Source organism: Dama dama, chromosome 19 (genome assembly GCF_033118175.1).
Source record: "Dama dama isolate Ldn47 chromosome 19, ASM3311817v1, whole genome shotgun sequence".
In the NCBI taxonomy this organism is placed as follows: domain Eukaryota; kingdom Metazoa; phylum Chordata; class Mammalia; order Artiodactyla; family Cervidae; genus Dama; species Dama dama.
In genome coordinates this window covers 77546432-77566609 of record NC_083699.1, presented here as the reverse complement: position 1 = coordinate 77566609, position 20178 = coordinate 77546432, and the positions used below count along the sequence as shown (strand labels likewise).

General features: G+C 45.8%; 1 protein-coding gene across 1 annotated transcript in view; it reads right to left on the bottom strand.

The window, feature by feature from the left end:
* The window catches only part of DSCAM (DS cell adhesion molecule), a 664082-nt gene that overhangs the window by 95373 nt on the left and 548531 nt on the right, over positions 1 to 20178 (bottom strand). Inside the window, exons 18-20 of the mRNA XM_061168054.1 lie at positions 18878 to 19024; positions 11194 to 11349; positions 1513 to 1646 (exon numbers count right to left, since the gene is read on the bottom strand). Of these exons, the coding sequence (XP_061024037.1) occupies positions 1513 to 1646; positions 11194 to 11349; positions 18878 to 19024 (437 nt within the window). The remainder of the gene's footprint in view (positions 1 to 1512; positions 1647 to 11193; positions 11350 to 18877; positions 19025 to 20178) is intronic.

The following is a 20178-nucleotide window of genomic DNA, read 5'->3' as shown; positions in this document are numbered from 1 at the left end:
GATAAGCCAGGCACAGAAAGAAACACTATCTGATTCTGCTGACATGCATGAGATTCCTAGACTTTCCTGGGTTGGGAAGATCCTCTCGAGAAGGAATGGCAACCAGTTCCAGTATTCTTGCCTAAGAAATCCCATGGGCAGAGGAGCCTGCTGGGATACAGTCCGTGGGGTTGCAAAGAGCAGGACAGGACTCAGCGATTAATACATACACAGACTTGGGGTGGTTGCCAGGGCCCAGGGGAGGAGAAGTGGGGAGCTGTTGCTGAACGGGGACAGAGCTTCAGTTTGGGAAGATGAAAAGAATTCTGGAGACGGATGGTGCTGATGGTTGCCCAGCAATGAGAATGGACTTAATGCCACTGAACCAAACACTTAGAAAAGGTACATTTTATGTTATAATATTTTACCACAATAAAGCCAAACTTACTTTGCATATTCATCCCACAAGCACTTATTGAATGGCTATGCAGGTCAAGTTTTATGCCAGGAGCTGGGAGGTAGAAGGATGGATTGGACATAGTGCCTACCTCAGGCAAGGCCATAAATATTTCTATGAAGACATCATCAATTTGATGAACCATTTTTTTGTTTTCTTTATGATGTCCTTCTTGGATACTCAATTTTTTTGTTGTTGTTGTTTAAGAAACAGTCTTACTCTGTAAGTATTATTCAGTGATGATATTAATGAAAATAAATACTGCACTTTGAAATATTAAGTACTCTAATTTTTAATTCCTCCACAATGAATGAAGCTAACTATTGTCCTTGGGGGCTTCCCAGGTGGCCCTTGTGGTAAAGAACCTGCCTGTCAATGCAGGAGACGCAAGTGATAGAGGTTGGATCCCTGGGTTGGGAAAGAGAAGGGCATGACAGCTCACTCCAGCATTCTTGCCTGGAGAAGTCCATGAACAGAGAAGCCTGGTGGGCTGCAGTCCACGGGGTCACAGAGAGTTGGATGTGACTTAGCAACTGAGCGTGCACGCGCGCGCGCGCGCGCGCGCACACACACACACACACACACACACACACACACACTGTACTTGGGAGGGTCACAGATGGTTGATAAAGTCCCTCATTTCTAGGACAACAGGAGTTTGTCTGCTGTTAAGTCTCAGTGGGGGATGGGGAGGGAAGGAAGGCAAGGTGGGAGGTGGGAAGGAGGCGGGGGAGGCATTTGAAGACAGGTGCTACAGCAAAATCAATAGACATTGTCCACTGACTATCAATTAAGCCTTCTGGGTTTTGATTTTGATAAGCCAGCTGGCAGTTTTGTGGGAACTTACCCAATAAACAATAATTCCAGACAATTGTGTCCCTGAGAAGGATTCAGAAGTCTATTTTCAAATGAGGTGGTAATGAGAACCTTGCTTTGTATGTGGAGACAGCAGAGAGAAAAATAAAACCACTGGGAAGACCCAAGTAGGTGGAAACAAAAGGAGAATGACCCAGATGGGAGACCGAGGCTTGTTTCTGGAAGATGCTTGAAAGGCACAGGGTGATTTACAAACTTACTGTGGGGTAGGGGTGTGAGCAGAACACCGTGTACTTTCGAATGATGCCATTCAGCTTGAGGGGTGGGAGCCAGGACACGAAGACCATGGAGGCTGAGGCCGCGGCCGCCTTGACTCCGGCAGGGGGACCTGGAACTGGAAAAGTAGAACATTTAGTCACAAAATGATGGTGCTTTCCCCTCCCCCAATGCTGCACTCAACTCTGTCCCCCTACCCCACAGGACCCCACTGGCCTGGCCACTCTCTCTGCTCTGCTCTTCAGGAGTCAGTGTTGGGGTCTGAATTGTGTCCCCAAAAACCTGTGCCAATTACAAACTGGTACTTGCCAATCCACCTCTACAAGGATTAAATCATGGCCCCTGCAACTTCTGACTTTCAACACCTCTGGAAAGGAGTTCAGTGTGGAAATCAGGAATGAAGCCCTCTGCTCTGGGAAGAACTGGCAGAACAAGTCTTCAGATAGAGGAGATTTTATGCGCCCACTTCTTGCCTCTCCTCATATCTAGAAAAGCACTAAAATCTTTCATGGTGACGTCTGCTCCTTATGACCAGCAGTGAGTCTCTGCCAAAATGTATTTCCAATTGTGAGTAATCCCTTCATAAAAATCATATATACACTGACCATCCCCCTACCTCTTTGGGGTGATTTCTCAGAGCTTTCTGAAAACCTGTCTCCCGGGTTATAGTCCTCATTATGCCACAAATAAAACTTAATTCACAACTCGCATGTTGTGCTTTTTTTTTTCAGTTGACACCCACATGTTGAAGCTCTAACTCTACTACCCCAGAAAGTGACCTTATCTGGAGATGGTATCTTTACAGAAACAATCAAGTTAAAGTGGGGTCATTTGGGTGAGCCCTGACCCACTGTGGCTGGTGTCTTTGTGAAAAAGGAGGTATGGACACAGAGAGGCCATGGCAGGGGGAAACGATGTAAAGACACAGGGAGAAGATGTCCACCCGCAAGCCGGGGAGTTGTGCTCCCTCACAGACCCTGCCTACACCTTGACCTTGACCTTCTGGCCTCCAGAACCGGGAGAGGACACATTCCTGCTGTTGGTCCCCCAGTCTGAGGGACATTGTTACAGCCGCCCTGGGTGCTGACACAATGTCTCTCTGACCAATGATCTGAGAGCTGCATAAGTTCTATTCTTGGCCATGTCCCCTAAGAGCTCACTTCAACAAGAATCCTGCTCAATCAGTTTAGCCAGTGCGTTCAGTCACTCAGTCGTGTCCGACTCTTTGTGACCCCATGGACTGTAGCCTGCCAGGCTCCTGTGTCCATGGGATTTCCCAGGCGAGAATACTGGAGTGGGTTGCCGTTTCCTCCTCCAGGGATTTTCCTGACTCAGGGATTCAATCCGTGTCTCCTGCATCTCCTGTGCTGCAGACAGACTCTTTCCCGCTGCTCCACCTGGGAAGCTGCCACACGACACATGAAATGCCCACAGTGTCTGATCACCTTTGATATCTGATCAAAGTCTCCATTCTCTGTCAGCCCCAGGTAATATCTGATCATCCTCATTGCCTTCTGCAAAATTCCAGTGAGGTCAGTTTGGCCTGAATGCCCTTCCTCCCTGATGTTTCCTTTCATTCAGATAAACATTTTATTTATTTATTTACTTAGGCTGTGCTGGATCTTTGTTGCTGTGTGTGGGCTTTCTCTAGTTGTGGTGCACAGGTTTCTCATTGCTGTGGCTTCTCTTGTTGCAGAGCAAGGGCCTGGACCTCCTCTCTGCAGCAAGGTGCTCTTATAGCTCACATATCTAACAAGCATCCGATCACCCCGGCATTTCCACTCTTGACTCACAAACCTTAGAACTATCCTTTTCCAAACAGGCTCACCACCTTCTCTCTGATGCCTCCCTCCTCCCCTAGTGCAGACAATGGCACAGTCACCTTCTTGGTTGCAAGAGCCAAAACCTATAATTTCTCTTCCCTCCTCTCTGCCTGTCAGAGGACATATAAATTTCCCCTTTAAACCTCCATGTGGACAAATCCAGTCGATACTGGGCTTTCTTCCTGGCTTTATGTCATTCCTTAGAACTGGACCCTATTTTAGGTCCCCAGATGTGGGGTGCATCTCCCACATTGGGTCATTGACACATGATGACCGAGAGCCTTAGGCTCCTCTTGCCTGGGATCATTTCCCACCCTCCACCTCATCCTTGACAACGCTTACTCATCACTCATCTTCTGCTAACTCCCACTTTCTCAAGAAAACCCTCTCTGTCACCAGCTTTGATGAGGTTAGGACTCCCGGGTTCTCTGAAGACTCTTCTTCATGATACTTGGGGTCATAAGCCACTCAGGAGTGACTGGTAAATATATGACTCCCCCACCAGCCTGCAAGCCTCATCAGGTCATCCTGTTCTCTTCTCTGTCTCCAGGGCCCTGGCCAATACCTGGAACCTATGAGGTCCTCCAAGCAGACTTTCTAAATGAGCTGAGTGTGGCAGGCAAGGTGCTAAGACAGTGCCCAAGATTCTCACCCCCTGATGTACACACCTGCGTAATTACTTCCCCCTCCATGTGGGTGGTACCTGTCACTGTGATGGATGGATCATTTTCAAAATCAGGTTACATGTTGCGCAAAGGTGAAGGGATTTTGCAGATATGTTAAGGACACAATCAGCTGGCTTTAAGTTATTTGAAAGGGGAGTACCTTGGGTGGGCCAGACCTAATCAGATGAGCAGCTTAAAAGAGGGTCTAGAAGTCAGACAGGGGTTGGAATTGTAGAGACAAGGTCCTGTGGGTGATGAGGGGCAAGGTGCCCCACTGTGACCACATGACCGTGAGACCCTGCTGGGCCACGTGACAGGGATGGGGGCATGGCCTCTTGGAGCCAAGAAGATGGTCTCAGCCTTGAGGTCACATGGAAATGGTTCCTGCCCAACACCAGTGAGCTCGGGATTCCCAGGTGGCTCAGCAGTAAAGAACCTGCCTGCCAATGCAGGAGACATAAGAGATGTGGGATCGATCCCTAGGCTGTGAAGATCCACAGAGGAGAGCATAGAAATCTACTCCAGGATTCTTGTGTGGTACTTCCCTCATAGCTCAGCTGGTAAAGAATCCACCTGCAATGCAGGAGACCCTGGTTCGATTCCTGGGTTGCGAAGATCCCCAGGAGAAGGCATAGGCTACCCACTCCAATATTCTTGGGCTTCCATTGTGGCTCAGCTGGTAAAGAATCCGCCTGCAATGTGGGAGACCTGGGATCGATCTCTGGGTTGGGAGGATCCCCTGGAGAAGGGAAAGGCCACCCACTCCAGTATTCTAGCCTGGAGAATTCCATGGACTGTATAGGCTATGAGGTCGCAAAGAGCTGGACATGACTGAGCGACTTTCATTCTCTCTCATTCTTGCCTGGAGAAACCCGTGGATAGAGGAGCCTGGCAGGCTACAGTCCATAGGGTTGCAAAGAGTTGGACATGACTAAGCATGCACACCAGTGAACTTGGGTGAGGACCTAACCTCAGGTGAGACTCCAGGCCCAGTAGCCATGGTGATTTCAGCCTGTGAGGTCCTGAGTGGGGTACTCAGACAACAGTACCTGGACTCCTGACCCCAGGAAATGGTCAGATAATGAATTTGTATTTTTTTAAGGTTGTGAGGATTTGCTGTACAACATACAAAATGAATCCTTACAGTCCAGCCATCTAATAGTGTATCTTAAGGTGAAACATCAATGTTATTGCTCTGTAAAATTACTGCCTCGATTGGAAGTAAGACAGAAGTCTAAGGATCTTACAGACACTTCGGCCAACTTCATTTTTATCATCATCATTTTTCTGGCCTCGATGATCAGTCACAGGCAGGGGTGTGCGTGTGTGTGTGGGGGGGGAGGGGGTTATGGCTTGTCTGGTGTGTGTAGTATTTGTGTATGTGATGTGAGCTTTGTGATTTGTGTGATGTGTGAGATGTGTGTGTATAGTATGTCTGCCTATGTATTGGGCAAATGGTGTGTTTGTGTGTATGTGGTGTATGTGATACATGGTGTGTGTGTGGTATGTGTAATGTGTGTTTATAGTGTGTGTGCATATGTGTAATGTATGTGTATGTGATGTGTGTGGTGTGTATGGTATGTGTAGTGTGAGTGCACGTATATAGTGTGTGCATGTGTGTGGTGTGTGTGGCTTGTGGTGTGTTTGCACTGTTTATGTGTGCATGTGTGTGTGACTTGTGGTGGGTGTGTATTGTGTATGTGTGCATGCTTGTCATGTATGTGTACGTGATATGTGTGGAGTGAGTGTGGTATGTATAGTGTAAGTACATGTTTGCGGTGTGTGTGGTTTGTGCATATTGTATATTTGTGTGGTGTATGTGTATGTGGTATGTGTGGTGTGTGTGTGTTATGTACAGTGTTAGTATATGTGCATAGTGCGTGTGGTATGTGTGTGTACTGTCTATGTGTGCACGTGTGTCATGCATGCGTATGTGATGTGTGTGATGTGTTTCTCCACCTGTGTGTACATGTGACCCACCATAACACCTGGGTCCACTGGAGCCACAGAGACGCGGGGCTGCAGGGACATACCCACAATGGCTGTATCCTCACACCCAAGCAGTTTCCATCACACTCCATTATGTCTGGCCTTTGCTCTCACAAGAGCTGTGGTTTCCAAACAGCCTTTAAACTGGGAAATTCCTTTATAGTGTCATGTGGGAGACCCATGTATAACATGATGGAAGTGGAGGGGCGCTTCCTGAAGCAGAGCAGGGAGTCCCCCAAGGGCCTCCCGATCACCACTGGATACCTCTGGGGGCCCCAGGAGCCCATGTGAGAATCCCCACAGTGCAGGGAGTTTTGACGCCCACAGGGTGGAAGCCCTCCTGGGATATCCTGGCCTACTGTGTGGCTGTGTGTGTGACGACCGCACAGAGCAAATCCCAACCCTGCCCGCTGCAGCAGGACTCCGGAGCAGTGCTGATACAAAGCCTTCTGTGTTTCCTGAAGGGCTAGACAAATGCACACACACACACACACACAGAGTCCATCACTTCTAAGGTAAACCAAGGTATGGTTACTCTATCATCTGAGAACACCCCATCCGTGCCATCCAGGGGATGCATGGCTCAAGATAGGAATGGCCAGAGGACTCAGAAATATGCTGATTCTGTTGCTTTTTCTCTTGCTCTTAGCTCCACTTTGAGATGTCCTGACAAAGAGATTGCTAACCATGGCAGCAGGGACCAAAGATCACATATCACAGTTTCAGGTGACCTTCCCACACGTCAACTCACAGAGCTCTGTGCACTGCGATGCATTCAGTAAACATTTGCACTTAAACCATCTCTATTTATACATGTGCAATGTTTACTTTGAAGAAAAGGATCAAGGCTGAAACTACCTCAGGCATGCAGGATGAAAATAATTGGAAAATTATTAGATTGTGTTTGTGTGTGTTCTGTTTCTCCATGGCTTTGCTCAGATTACAATCTCAGCAAATAAAATGGCATTACGATTTCACAAACATTTTAGAATTCAGAATTAGTTATCTTGTGTCCAGAAAGCTAGATCCACAAGTAATCTTTCGTAGTCTTGAAGCAATAATAAAAATGCAAGTTCTCATTGATTGAACAGTTCTCATTGAACATTGGGAAGAGAATCTGAAATGTAAGCAATTCTTCCAGACCTTAAGGATGTATCCATGGACCATGACTATGGTCCTGATGGATCTGAGACTTGTCTATGGACCCAATAATGTGTCCAACAGTCTACAGCACAGATGTATATGAAGGATCTCCATATTCTTGGAGAATATGACCAAGAATCTTTATAGACACTGATAAACTACTTCAGTTCAGTTGCTCAGTCATGTCCAACTCTTTGTGACCTCATGGACTGTAGTACACCAGGCTTCCATGTCCATCACCAACTCCCGGAACTTGCTCAAACTCATGTCCATTGAGTCGGTGATGCCATTCAACCCTCTCATCCTCTGTCATTCCCTCCTCCTCCTGCTTTCAATTTTTCCCAACATCAGGGTCTTTTTCAAGGAGTCAGTTCTTTGCATCTGGTGGCCAAAGTATTGGAGCTTCAGCTTCAGCATCGGTCCTTCCAATGACTATTCAGGGTTGATTTCCTTTAGGATTGGCTGCTTTGATCTCTTAGCAGTCCAAGGGACTCTCAAGGGTCTTCTCCAGCACCACAGTTCAAAAGCATCAATTCTTCAGCACTCAGCCATCTTTTTGGTCCAACTCACATCCACGGCTGGCACAATTCTTCACCATTTCTAGATTGGTGTGTTTTTTATGTGATTTTGGGAGATAGGCTTATTGTTATACCAGTTTTTCTCTCCTTTCCCCCAATCTCTACTCTGCTTCTTTTTGAACATGCTAATGATTTTTCCCAAGTAAATATCGACCCTCAGTTTTGTATCACTTTTCATCCACCCACGACCACAAGTGGAATTCCTGACCTCCTTCCTGGGGTAACAGATATACCTGAGGCAGGACCTTCTGCAATCAATTGCATCTCCCCTTACTATAAGCACTGGATATGAAAGAAGGGAATAATTGATTAAAAAATCAGACTTTGGGTCTCAGGGCCAAGCTTTGAGGTAGAACTCTATGAAAATTTCTAAATTTGAAGGAGTAATTAAAAATTGATCCCAGTGAGGGAGCAGTGGCGAGCCTTCCCCTTTCACTGGATTTCTGTACTTTCTTCTGAAAAATGCAGGTGTCAAAATTCATGTTGTCAATCAATTTGCTCTTTAAATACTAATTCCAATGACATCTGTGTTATTGCTTAGCAATGCAAAAGACAGTTCCACCCTCGCTCTGAAGGAGTGGAGATCAAATAATCAAATGTCTAGTGTCAGGAACCGTCCCACTATGTGTCAAGCTAGGTGATGTTTGCACACATCAATTCACCTTTTAGATTTTAATTCTCTGCAATCTGATTGTCATGGAAATTTGGTACATGAAGATGGTTCAGTTCAGAGAAAGTGTGATAAGGTGCCAAAGTCCCCTGGGCAGCAGGTGGCATAGCAAACATCTTGATGTGACTCTTTGTTTATTGCATTTTAAAAATTAGGGACTTCTCCGGTGGTCTGGTGGCTGAGAACCCACACTTTCAATGAAGAGGGCCTGGGTTTGATCCCTGGTCAGGGAACTAGAGCCCACATGCTTCAGCTAAAAGATAGTGTGTGCTGCAACTGAAACCAGCACAGCCAAATAAATAAATAAATAAATAAATATTTAAAAATTATTTTAAATTTAAAATTTATTTTAAATTTATTTATTGTGTTTTAAATTTTAAATTTAAATGTATTTAAAAATTAAATTTTTTAAATAATAATTTAAAGAATTAAATTATTCACTCAGGACATAGCTTTGCAGACATCTCTTTGAACCTGTGACTTCTTAATGGTATGGTAGTTTGATCTTAGATTTCCCTAAAGAATCCAATAACTGAGCAAAATGACTGGCACCTGCCTATAACTGGGAATAATTACTCGTGTGTCCTAGAAAGACTGGGGGTGATGAGGTTTAATCTGTGTGCAGGAACTAGAATGCAAGAAGGGCTAGTGAAGATAATGGTGGGAGGGCAGATGGATAGGCTGCTTCAGGGGCAGGGCTGGGTTCCCTGAGGGGAGAGCAGAGAGATGTGCTGTTAGCATCAGGGGAGTGTCCTTAGGAGACAGACAAGCTGAAGGGGAGAGTGTCTCCAGGCCTCCAAGTGCATGTCCCTAGCCTTGTCCCCACAGGACAGTCATGGGCGAAGCAGCAGCATGCTGATATTCTAGGTAGCAAAGGACATCGGGCTTCCCAGGTGATGCGAGTGGTAAAGAACCTGCCTGCCAATGCAGGAGACATAAGAGATGCGGGTTCAATCCTTGGGGTGGGAAGATCCCCTGGAGGAGGGCATGGCAACCCACTCCAGTATTCTTGCCTGGAGAATCCCATGGGCAGAGGACCCTGGTGGGCTAGAGTCCATAGGGCCACAGAAAGGTGGACATGATTGAGTGAATGAACACACACACACACACACACACTCTCTCATGCACAGTAAAGAATATCTACCCTGCCCACACACAGGCAGTCATGGGCAGTGAACAGTAATTCTCCCACCCCTGCCCTGACCAGCTTCCTAGGGAACTTAGGTCTGAAAGAAGCCAAAAAATAAATAAATAAATAAATAAATTGTGGAGCCAAAACAGCAAAATTGAGATGTAGTGGTTGCATCTCAATCCTGGCTCTGGTATAATTCTGAACTCCAATCTGGAAAATTCCACACAGGAATCAATTTGACATCAGTTGCCCCTCCTTTATTAAGGTGGAAACTGCTTTTTCACTATTGCTATAATATGTTTGCTCATGTTTCATCACTCAGTAATATCTGACTCTTTGTGACCTCCATGGATGGGAGCCCACCAGGCTCCTTTGTCCATGGGATTTCCTAGGGAAGCATACTGGAATGGGTTGCTATTTCCTTCTTCAGCTATAATATGTATCAGAAGTCAAATTATTCTTCAATACATCTCGGATCAGGCTTTCCCTTAATATAAAACATGACTCACCGTACAGGTTTTATAGGATTGGGGAACAGCCATATAACCAAGTCCAAACTTCATGGAACAGTAAGACTAGTGATCTAAGAAATGTGCTATAATTAAAATTTTACTAAATCATCATAAACCCTTGTGAAAGTGAAAGTTGCTCAGTCGTGTCCACCACTGTGACCCCCATGGACTATACAGTCCATGGAATCCTCCAGCCAGAATACTGGAATAGGTAGCCTTTCCCTTCTTCAGTGGATCTTCCCGACCCAGGAATCAACCTGGGGTCTCCTGCATTGCAGGCGGATTCTTTAGCAATTGAGCTATGAGGTAAGCCCCAAAAACCCTTGTAAGAAATTTTAAAAAATTAACATGAAATTCTCAAATTGAGGGCTTATTCTAATGTTACTCCAAAGTTGGCAAAGCATAGGATGATGTAGATTATTACATAATTTTTAAGTGGAGAGATGGAATTGGTTAGAGCTTACACTAATAGCTAAAGGGTCACTGAAATGATTCTAATGGTAAATGACAGGGGTGGCCTGCATTACAGCCCTGAGATAAGAGGCACTTCTCTTTAAAATAATATGTGGTCCCCCAAGGGCATCCCAGGTGGCTCTAGTGGTAAAGACTGCCTGCCAATGCAGGAGATGTAAGAGACGTGGGTTTGATCCCTGGGTTGAGAAGATCCCCTGGAGCAGGGCATGGCAACGCACTCCAGTGTTCTTGCCTGGAGAAACCCACAGACAGCGGAGCCTGGCGGGCTGCAGCCCATGGGGTTGCACGGAGTCGGACACAACTGAAACGACTTTGCACGTGGCTCCCCAAAAAAGAATGAAAAATTATAGGGGAAGAGAGAAAGTGAAAAAAGTGAAAGTGAAGTCACTCAGTCATGTCAGACTCTTTGCGACCCCATGGACAGTAGCCAGGGGAAGAGAGAAACAATGGATAAATCAAACAAAGCTGACACAGGAAGTGTGGTCTGAATCATGCTGGAATATTTTAGGAGGGAGCAAAAAGTTTTCAAGGAGCCAAGTCAGGAATCGGTGGGTGAATGAACCCTCTGACCCAGCCTTTCCGACAATGGCTCCTTCCTCGGAATGCAGGAGCCTCCTATGCGTCCCCTGGAGGTTCAGACGGGACCTGAGCACCCCCCACGACCTGCCCCCTTGCTCACCATCCTCTTTGGTCCGGGTGAAGATCTGCTCGCTCCGGACACCGTCTCCAGCCCGGGTAAAGGCCAGCACCTGGATGCTGTAGTTGGTGTATTTCTCCAGCCCATCCAACTCGAGGGAGGGCTGCGTGGTGGTGACGTTTTTAATCTCGCCCAGCTCTGGAGGACAAGAAAACACGAGCGTGTTACCATGGCTGTTGGCATGTTCTTACTGCGGCCCAGTTCTGGGCCCCCATCAATCACGCCCTGAAATCACTCAGGGGTGTGGGCACAGCCTTCTTGAGACGCTGACCCTTTGTAGTCTCTTGAAAAACATTATTTGCACCAAATTGCCACAGAGGGCCAGGAAGAAAAGTAGTCTGGAAAACAGCAGTTCAGTCCAGTTAAGTGTTATAAACCCAATGCCAACAGGCCCCTCTGGAACGGTCCCCAAGCAGGAGTAACCCAGCAGATTCCCTGCACCCTGGCCCCAGGAAGCCAGGACCACTGCACAAAGATAGTTCTAACTGCTCACTAAGAAGCTTCTACAAGTCGAGCTTTGTTTTCTGGTTAAAATAAGCAGACCCCTTTAAGGTACATGTGCTCTCTAGCACCTAACTTAAACTGCGGTGGCCCAGCACACCCCTCCCGTCACCTGGAGTGAACTCCTTGCCCACGTGACAGGTCGATGTGTCAGGAACGTGTTGTCAGCTAAAAATGCTTTGTGTTCTGCAGCGGGATCAGATAATGACATGCAAAGATGCAACTTTACGCTGGCCCCGCCTGAAGCCCATGACGCATGGCAGCTTGAGAAAACTCAGAGTCTTGTGAAATACCCACAGGGGTGCTCTGGATTTAGAAATGAGCCATTGGCAGAAGAGCCAGAGGAGAGACGGGCCAAAGAGCTGCCCACCTTTAGGGCAAGTGGTCATTTGCAGAATGTTTGGAGCAGCCCGATCCCTGTGCCTGATGGGCTGGGTTACTGAGAAGGGGGGTGGGAGCTGGGCCAGGAAGGAGACCTCCGTCGTGTCTGCTCATCTCTGCACACGACGCTCACAACAAGGTGTCCCGCGGTGTCTCTTGCTTTCTCCGGCCTCAGGAAACATAGCTGACGCACCACGTTCCTCCCAAGGGGCCCTGTGCTGGGTTCCCATGCTAACTCACTCACTCAACACGACTATCCTTTTGTTTCCACTGGCCATTCCTTTTACAGGAGGGGAAACTGAGGCAGAGAGCGGCTCAGTGTCTTCGCCAGGTCACGAACCTGAGCACAAAGGCTGAGAGTGTGGGCTGTGGTACCGCATGCTTTGGCCGCGTGCCCGCGGTCCACACTCTCAGCTACTCCCTGCGGATGCTGGGTGGATGCATGTTGGCTGGAGGAGCTGGGTTTCTGCCAGCCTGGTTTTCCCTTCTTGCTCTTTGTTCTTCTCTCTTGTCCTCCTAGCATGTTGCATGGACGTTCGGAGATTAGTGGTCAGTTATTTTGGGGTTATGGTGACTATGAATGTCTGTTTTGACCTTTTGTCATCAAAAGGTGATATCAAGGCTGAATTGGACATAGTAGGAAAGCTGAATTTCAAATAAAGCAGGGGTAGTCGAGGTTTGTCACCCTCATGCCAGGGACCCCTGTGTTTGATGATGGTTGGTTGGGAGGGGACGGGAGAAACAATGCGTCTCAGGCATGGCCCCGGACCCAACAGGAGCCCAAGGCCTGTTTCCACCATGGGCAGCTCATGGGCAAGTTCTGGAGGCAGGATGTTTTGCTGGGGGGAGGGCAGGACAAGGGTGCAGCCCCCCAAAGATGCCTGAGGTCCAGTGTCTCCGGGGGCTACCAGCCAGTGGCAGACTTTCAAGGGCCACAATTTAGAAGTCACAGCAGATGGCTAGTGAAAATGAGAAAAATGTTTGCTCCTATGTGGTCCTTGTGCACTTGGAAAGTTGACAATCATTACCCTCAGATGGGTTAGAAATTCTTTCCTGTGAAAGAATAGTCTTTCCTAGGTGGCCATCAGATCTCTATTACATTATTCATTTATAATTTTCATTTTCCTGAACATAGATAATATAGATCAATGGGAGTAGCATAAAAAAGTCAAATGCTAATGAAAAAAATGCAAGTATAGTTCTCATTAAGATCTTTTCAGATTTAGGAACTTTTATATGTGACAAAGATTATGCCAAAGAAGGGCAATGTCAAAGAATGTTCAAATTACCACACAATTGCACTCATTTCACATGCTACCAAAGTAATGTTTAAAATTCTCCAACCCAGGCTTCAATAGTATATATTGAACTTCCAGATGTTCAAGCTGGATTGAGAAAAGGCAGAGGAACCAGAGATCAAATTGCCAACATCCGTTGGATAGTAGAAAAAGCAAGAGAATTCCAGAAAAACATCTACTTCTGCCTCACTGACTATGCTAAAGCCTTTGACTGCATGGATCACAACAAACTGTGGAAAATTATTAAAGAGATGGGAATACCAGACCATCTAATCTGCCTCCTGAGAAACTAGTATGCAGGTCAAGAAGCAACAGTTAGAACCAGACGTGGAAAAACAGACTGGTTCCAAATTGGGAAATGAGTAGGTCAAGGCTGTATATTGTCACGCTGCTTATTTAACCTATATGTAGAGGACATCATGTGAAATGGCAGGCTGGATGAAGGACAAGTTGGAGTCAAGATTGCCGGGAGAAGTATCAGTAACCTCAGATATGCAGATGACACCACCCTTATGGCAGAAAGCAAAGGTGAACAAAAGAGCCTCTTGATGAAGGTGAAAGGGCAGAGTGAAAAACCTGGCTTAAAACTCAACATTCAGAAAACTAAGATCATAGTATCTGGTCCCACCACTTCATGGCAAATAGATGGGGAAACATTGGAAACAGTGTCAGACTTCATTTTCTTGGGCTCCAAAATCACTGCAGATGGTGACTGCAGTCACAAAATTAAAAGACCCTTGCTCCTTGGAAGAAAAGCTATGACAAGCCTAAAGTGAGTGAAGTCACTCAGTCGTGTCCGACTCTTTGTGACCCCATGGACTGCAGCCTACCAGGCTCCTCTGTCCATGGGATTTTCCAAGCAATAGTACTGGAGTGGGTTGCCATTTCCTTCTCCAATGACAAACCTAGACAGCATTTTAAAAGACAGAGACGTTACTTTGCTGACAAAGGTCTGTATAGTTAAAGCCATGGTTTTTCCAGCAGTCATTATGGATGTGAGAGTTGGACCATAAGGAAGGCTGAGTGCCGAAGAGTTGATGCTTTTGAACTGTGGTGTTGGAGAAGACTCTTGAGAGTCCCTTGGATTACAAAGAGATCAAACCAGTCAATCCTAAAGGAAATCAGTACTGAATATTCATTGTAAGTACTGATGCTGAAACTGAAGCTCCAATGCTTTGATCACCTGATGTGAAGAGCTGACTCATAAGAAAAGACCCTGATGGTGGGAAAGATTGAAGGCAGGAGGAGAAGGGGAGAACAGAAGATGAGATGGTTGGATGGCATCCCCAACTCGATGGACATAAGTTTGAGCAAGCTCTGGGAATTGGTGAAGGACTGAAAAGCCTGGCGTGCTGTAGTCCATGGGTTTGCAAAGAGTTGGACATGACTTAGTGGCTGAACAACAACAAAGATTAAACACACACTTACACAATCAGGGAAAACATAATGCAACTCAGGAAAGGGGTTCCTGGGGGCTGTGTGCCGGGGCTAGTTATGAGAACTATACTACATCTTATGACCTCTGGTTTTGCTTTTTGTTTTTGTCTTTAAGAAGGGTCCAGGGTCTCTATGTCACAGGGGAAATACGATCTCTAATTATAGCCCAGGGAAGGCATGCCGAAGGAGCTGGCTGTTTCTGGGTGAGAAATAGTGATGTAGAAGAGAAGAGTTGAGAAGAGAAGGGCAAAGTGGGGTACCTGATCTTTTTAATACACCAGATCATGAATTACCACACTAATTGGGATTAGTGTTTGGATGTTGACTCATACTGGGGTCCACATTATTTGGGTGAGTGAATTTATCACGAACCATGAATAGGCCTACAGTCCAAACCCCTATTTAAAATTACCCCCAAGCATTTTTAAAAATCCCCAGAGCCCCTGAATCAACAACAGAAACACCTCATTCCCTCTGTTTCAAGGGTACTTTCCTGACCAGCCCATGTGGAAGAAATAAAAAGGAGAATCATGAAAAAAGTCAAATGCAAACAGCGTGCTTCATTTGTTGTTCGTTTAAGCTCCCAGTCTTCTTCATGGCTTGAACATCAATTCCTATCGTTTACTTTTCACAGTCCCAGTGGAGTAATTTAAAAATATATATATAAGGGACTGTACAATGGAGATTAACACAACATTGTACATCAACTATACTTCAATAAAATAAATTTTAAAAATATATGGCAAGAATAGTGTTCAGTTGAAATCATGAGTAAAACAATATAAAATGAATACAGAAAAGAAATTCAGAAACCATACTATTTACAGTATAAAAGTTTTTTTAAACTTTATGTTTTAACAGAAAATACTTTTTATGTATTTATTTATACCCTCCCTCATTCTTAAAGGGTTTTCAGGAAGGAACCAAAACGGGTGGAACTGACTCCCCCCACCCATCTCCCTGATTTGCCAGTATCACACCAAAAGTCCAGTTTGGCACCTAAGTGTTGCTTGATTCAGAATCTGTCTTTTTTGTCTGGAAGAAAGAGAGGAGGGTTGAAAAGCAGTTGGATTCAGACGAAATGGGGCCGGTTTCCCAGTAATCTCAGAGAAGCTGCTTCTGTCTTTAAAATTCTTCGACTTTCACATAATAAAATATGCAGAAATTTCATGGACATATTGTATATTTAACTGTCCTAGCAAGTGAACTAACCATTTTTGTTTTATCTGGTCATATTAGCAAGAAGAAAATGCTTTTTTATGCCTATTTTTGAAAGTATTTGGGGAAAATACAAACCACAGGGGTAGTAACAATGTCCTTCTCAGCCTGCCTGAGTGTGTGAGTGTGTGAGTGTGTGTGTGGTGTGTTCTCAAGCAAAGCAGGTACAACCTTTACACAAACACGATGTGTTCCATGTCTGTGGGTACCTCGAAGCCACAGTCTGAGGAATTCGTGCAGAAGAATCCATGAATTCTATGACATTCCCTGCTAATTCCCAAGTGTTAGCTCTCAGGGATATCAGATAAAATGTCGCTGCTCATAGCAGGCTTACATTGCTGAGAGTTTTTTTCTTTTGGAGATTAAGAGTAGAACTTGTACATTAGGCACTAAATCACATCACCTTGATCTTCATACAGGGAGTAGAAGTATCTTTAGAAACTATACGCATTTCCAAGCATTCTTTATTCAGTCTTTAATTTTTAAATATTCAAGTTTTTAAAGCTGTAAAATATAAAGTTGACTAGATCATATTAACCACATCATCCATCATAGAACTAAGACGGTTCACTCATATTAGCAAATATGAGTGAAATGTGAAAATATGATGAATAGTCACCACTGGATTATGGAAATATTTCTAAAAAGAACAAAAAAGGAACAATCTTAGTATAATCCTAACTTCAGGTATGTCGGTTAGGGTGTTTAATTTAATCTGACTCAATATGAGGATTAGAATCAGAAGAAGAAATGATATATTATGGTACTATGTCAGTAAAATAGATAATATGCAATTTTTTTTTTTTGCTCTGTACTTTACATCTGGGGCCTCCCTGGTGGAGCAGATGGTAAAGAATTGGTCAGCCAATGCAGGAGACATGGGTTTGATCCCTGGGTCAGGAAGATACCCTCAAGATGGAAATGGCAACCCACTCCAGGATTCTTGTCTGGAGAACCCCATGGACAGAGGAGCTACAGTCCTGGTGTCATAATGAGTTGGACACAGCTGAGCAACTAAACAACAACATACTTGACATCCATGCGAATTTTTAAAGCTCTTTTTGGGGGATGAGGTGAAGTGAGTCATCTGTTTAATTCCGTCCCTCGGTGGGGCTGGCTGTGCATTACTGGGCTTGTGGTTCTTTATTTCAGCGCATCCTCCCCGTCTCACTAGACTAGAGCATCCATCTGAGAGAGCTGCATCCTCAGCGTCCGGCAAGAGCTTTGCGCAGAGATGCTCAGAAGGTGAATCACTGTCTCCCCCTGCTGGCGCTGTGCAAAGTGCTACCCTGGACACCAGGAGGAATTGGGGCTGATCCTCAGCTCTGAGATGCAAGTCTGGTCACAGACATAAAGGGCTCAGTCAGCCTCGGACCCCGCTGTGTACTTAGCACATTAATTAAGCTGTCTTTGCTGAGGTGTCTTCCATCCTTCATTCTCGCACCATGGCAACCCACTCCAGGATTCCTGCCTGGGAAACGCTATGGAGAGAGGAGCCTGCGGGCTACAGTCCATGGGGTCACAAAGAGTCGGACACGACTGAACTACTGAGCACAAGAGTAGGTCCCTGCAGCCTCTGAGGCCCCGTGTTTTTCGTTTACCCGGGTGAAGACAGCGGCCTGGTTGTCAGAGCAGACCCGGGCGGGCGTGAGCAGAGGCAGGAGGTGCTCCGGGGACTTCGACTGAAACTAGCAGAAGGGCTGAAAGAAGCCCCAGATAAGGGGGGGCACCCTGGGAGCTGGGGGCGAAGGGAGGAGGCTGGAAACAGGGCCTGGGGGAGGGAGCAGGCACGGGAGGCCCCAGCCTCGGTCCAAAGCGGAGAGCAGGGCCTTTCCTGTTAGGGGGTGCAGTCCAGGGTGAGCCTGTCCTGCTCCTGGAGTGGGGCTCAGCCTGGCTCAGGGCACCTACCCTCTGCAAGCGGAGACAGAGCTGTGTTCTGCCTGAGACGCTTGGAGCCCCAGTCTTGCTATCCTCCCAGCTGACCATCTCTTGTCCTACATCCTGCCCCTAAACAGGAGGATTTTTTCCCACGACTTGAAAGCAAAGAAAGAATAAAAAAGAAAGAAAGAAACAAGAAGAATGAAGAAAGAGAGGATAGAGGAGGGGAAAAAAAGAGAAAGGAGCCCCAAAATGGAGGGTTTGGGATAAAATGCCTCCTCGCAGGGATAATAATACCCTCTGGTTCCAGTATTCTTCCTGAACCCCTTCCACTTCAACTGCGGGAGCTCAAGGACTTTCTCTGCTGGGTCCTGTCAGGAATAGGTAGGGGTCAGTCTTTTAGGACACACGTCACATAGAACTTTCTAGATACGGATCAAGGTTTCGGTGCTGCCTGCAGAGGCTTGACATAGATACTCATAATTAGGAAAACACATCTATTCCTAGATATCCCAAGTGCCAGCCACCCCCTCCTATCCTTCAAATTTGGAAAGTATACGCTGTTTTAAAAAGGGCTTCCTGGGTGGCTCAGTAGTAAAGAATCTGCCTGCAATGCCAGAGACACAGGCTTGAAACCTGGGTCGAGGAGATCATCTGCAGAAGGGAATGGCTACCAGCTCCAGTATTCGCGCCTAGAAAATCCCATGGACAGAGAAGCCTGGTGGGCTATGAGGTCATAAAAAAGACCCAGACATGATTTAGGGACTAAAACACCAGCACCAATGTTTTAAACAGCTATACACACCTGTTAAAATGTCAGATATGAGACAAGAACAGAACAGTGTGAGGAAGGAGGAAAGTACCCAGCGATAAAGAAGTGCCCAGCCTGTACTGAATCCCAGGGCAGGAGGGGGCATGTACAAATTCCATTGCCCGTCATTTAATCCTCTTACCTCCGTCCATGAGGTTGGCCCAGTAAATGACTCTGAACCCCTGGAGAATTCCATTCAAGGCTTCCTTGGAAAGCGTGGACCAGGATATTGATATGCTTTCTGGTGATGTTGCTATGGCTTGGACATTTTCGGGGGGGTAACTGGGCACTGAAATGAGATAATTAGACTCTATAAAAACTGTCGGTGGTTTAATTAGCAAACCAATACTGAATAAGCAACATGAGTTTAATATTTCAAAAGTGCAAGCAAAAGAAAAAAAATTGCACTCAATCTCCCAAATTAAGGGGAAAAATGAGTACCACTTTCCTGTACAAATAGGATAACTCAGTAAAATACAATGACTTCATATGACTTTCAGTGTCTCTCTTTGCAGAATAACTGCTTCACTTTTAAGCAGCTCGTCCCCAGCTTAGAGAGTTGAGAACACTTCTGACCCTATTGCATGAATTAAAGACCATTACTGGTCTGGCTTATTTCCCCATCATTCTTGCAAACTATTGTGAGGATGAGGTGGTTAGATGGCATCACCGACACAAAGGACATGTATTTGAGCAGACTCCAGGGGATAGTTGAGGATAGAGGAACTGCAGTCCATGGGGTGGCAAGGAGTTGGACAAGACTTAGCAACTGAACAACAAGAATAATACAGTAATACAAATAATAATAACAACCCTGGTGTTGAGTAATATCTGAAGTGTAAATGGAAAGCTCACAAGCAGACATGTCGTACTTACTGCTCCAACCCCAGCAGTGCCCCTTTCAATCCTAGACCACCCATCAGAGGAAAGAGAAAATGGACTAGGATAGAGGCTAGAAGGATATTTCACATTGAGTTTATGCAAACCTTAAACATCATGAATGGGAAAGGGGGAAAATTAATGACTGAATCACAAACATCAATGAAAAATAAACATCAAAGTGAAAACCCAGAGGCCTATCTAACCACAACTGCAAGGACTATGAATATGGAAAGAAAATCCTGGATTTCCACTTACTAGCTCTCCCTATAAAAATGGTTGGGATTTTTTTTTTTTTCCCCCCTCAGTTCTTTAGATCAGAAATTATAGATGCAAGTTACCACGTGTATTCTCAAAGCACAAGAGGTAGCTGCCATGCAAGCCTTTTGCAGGAAAACCTGCCACCTCCTGCTGCAGCTAACTCCGTGTTTGGCCTCTGTACCTAAACGATGATGCTTCTAGACACCACGGTTCTCCCTGATTTTCATGCACTGACGGAGAATGTGAGCTTTTAGGCGGTCAACGTGGGAGGGTACATTAATTACTTATGGCCACTAGGGGGCG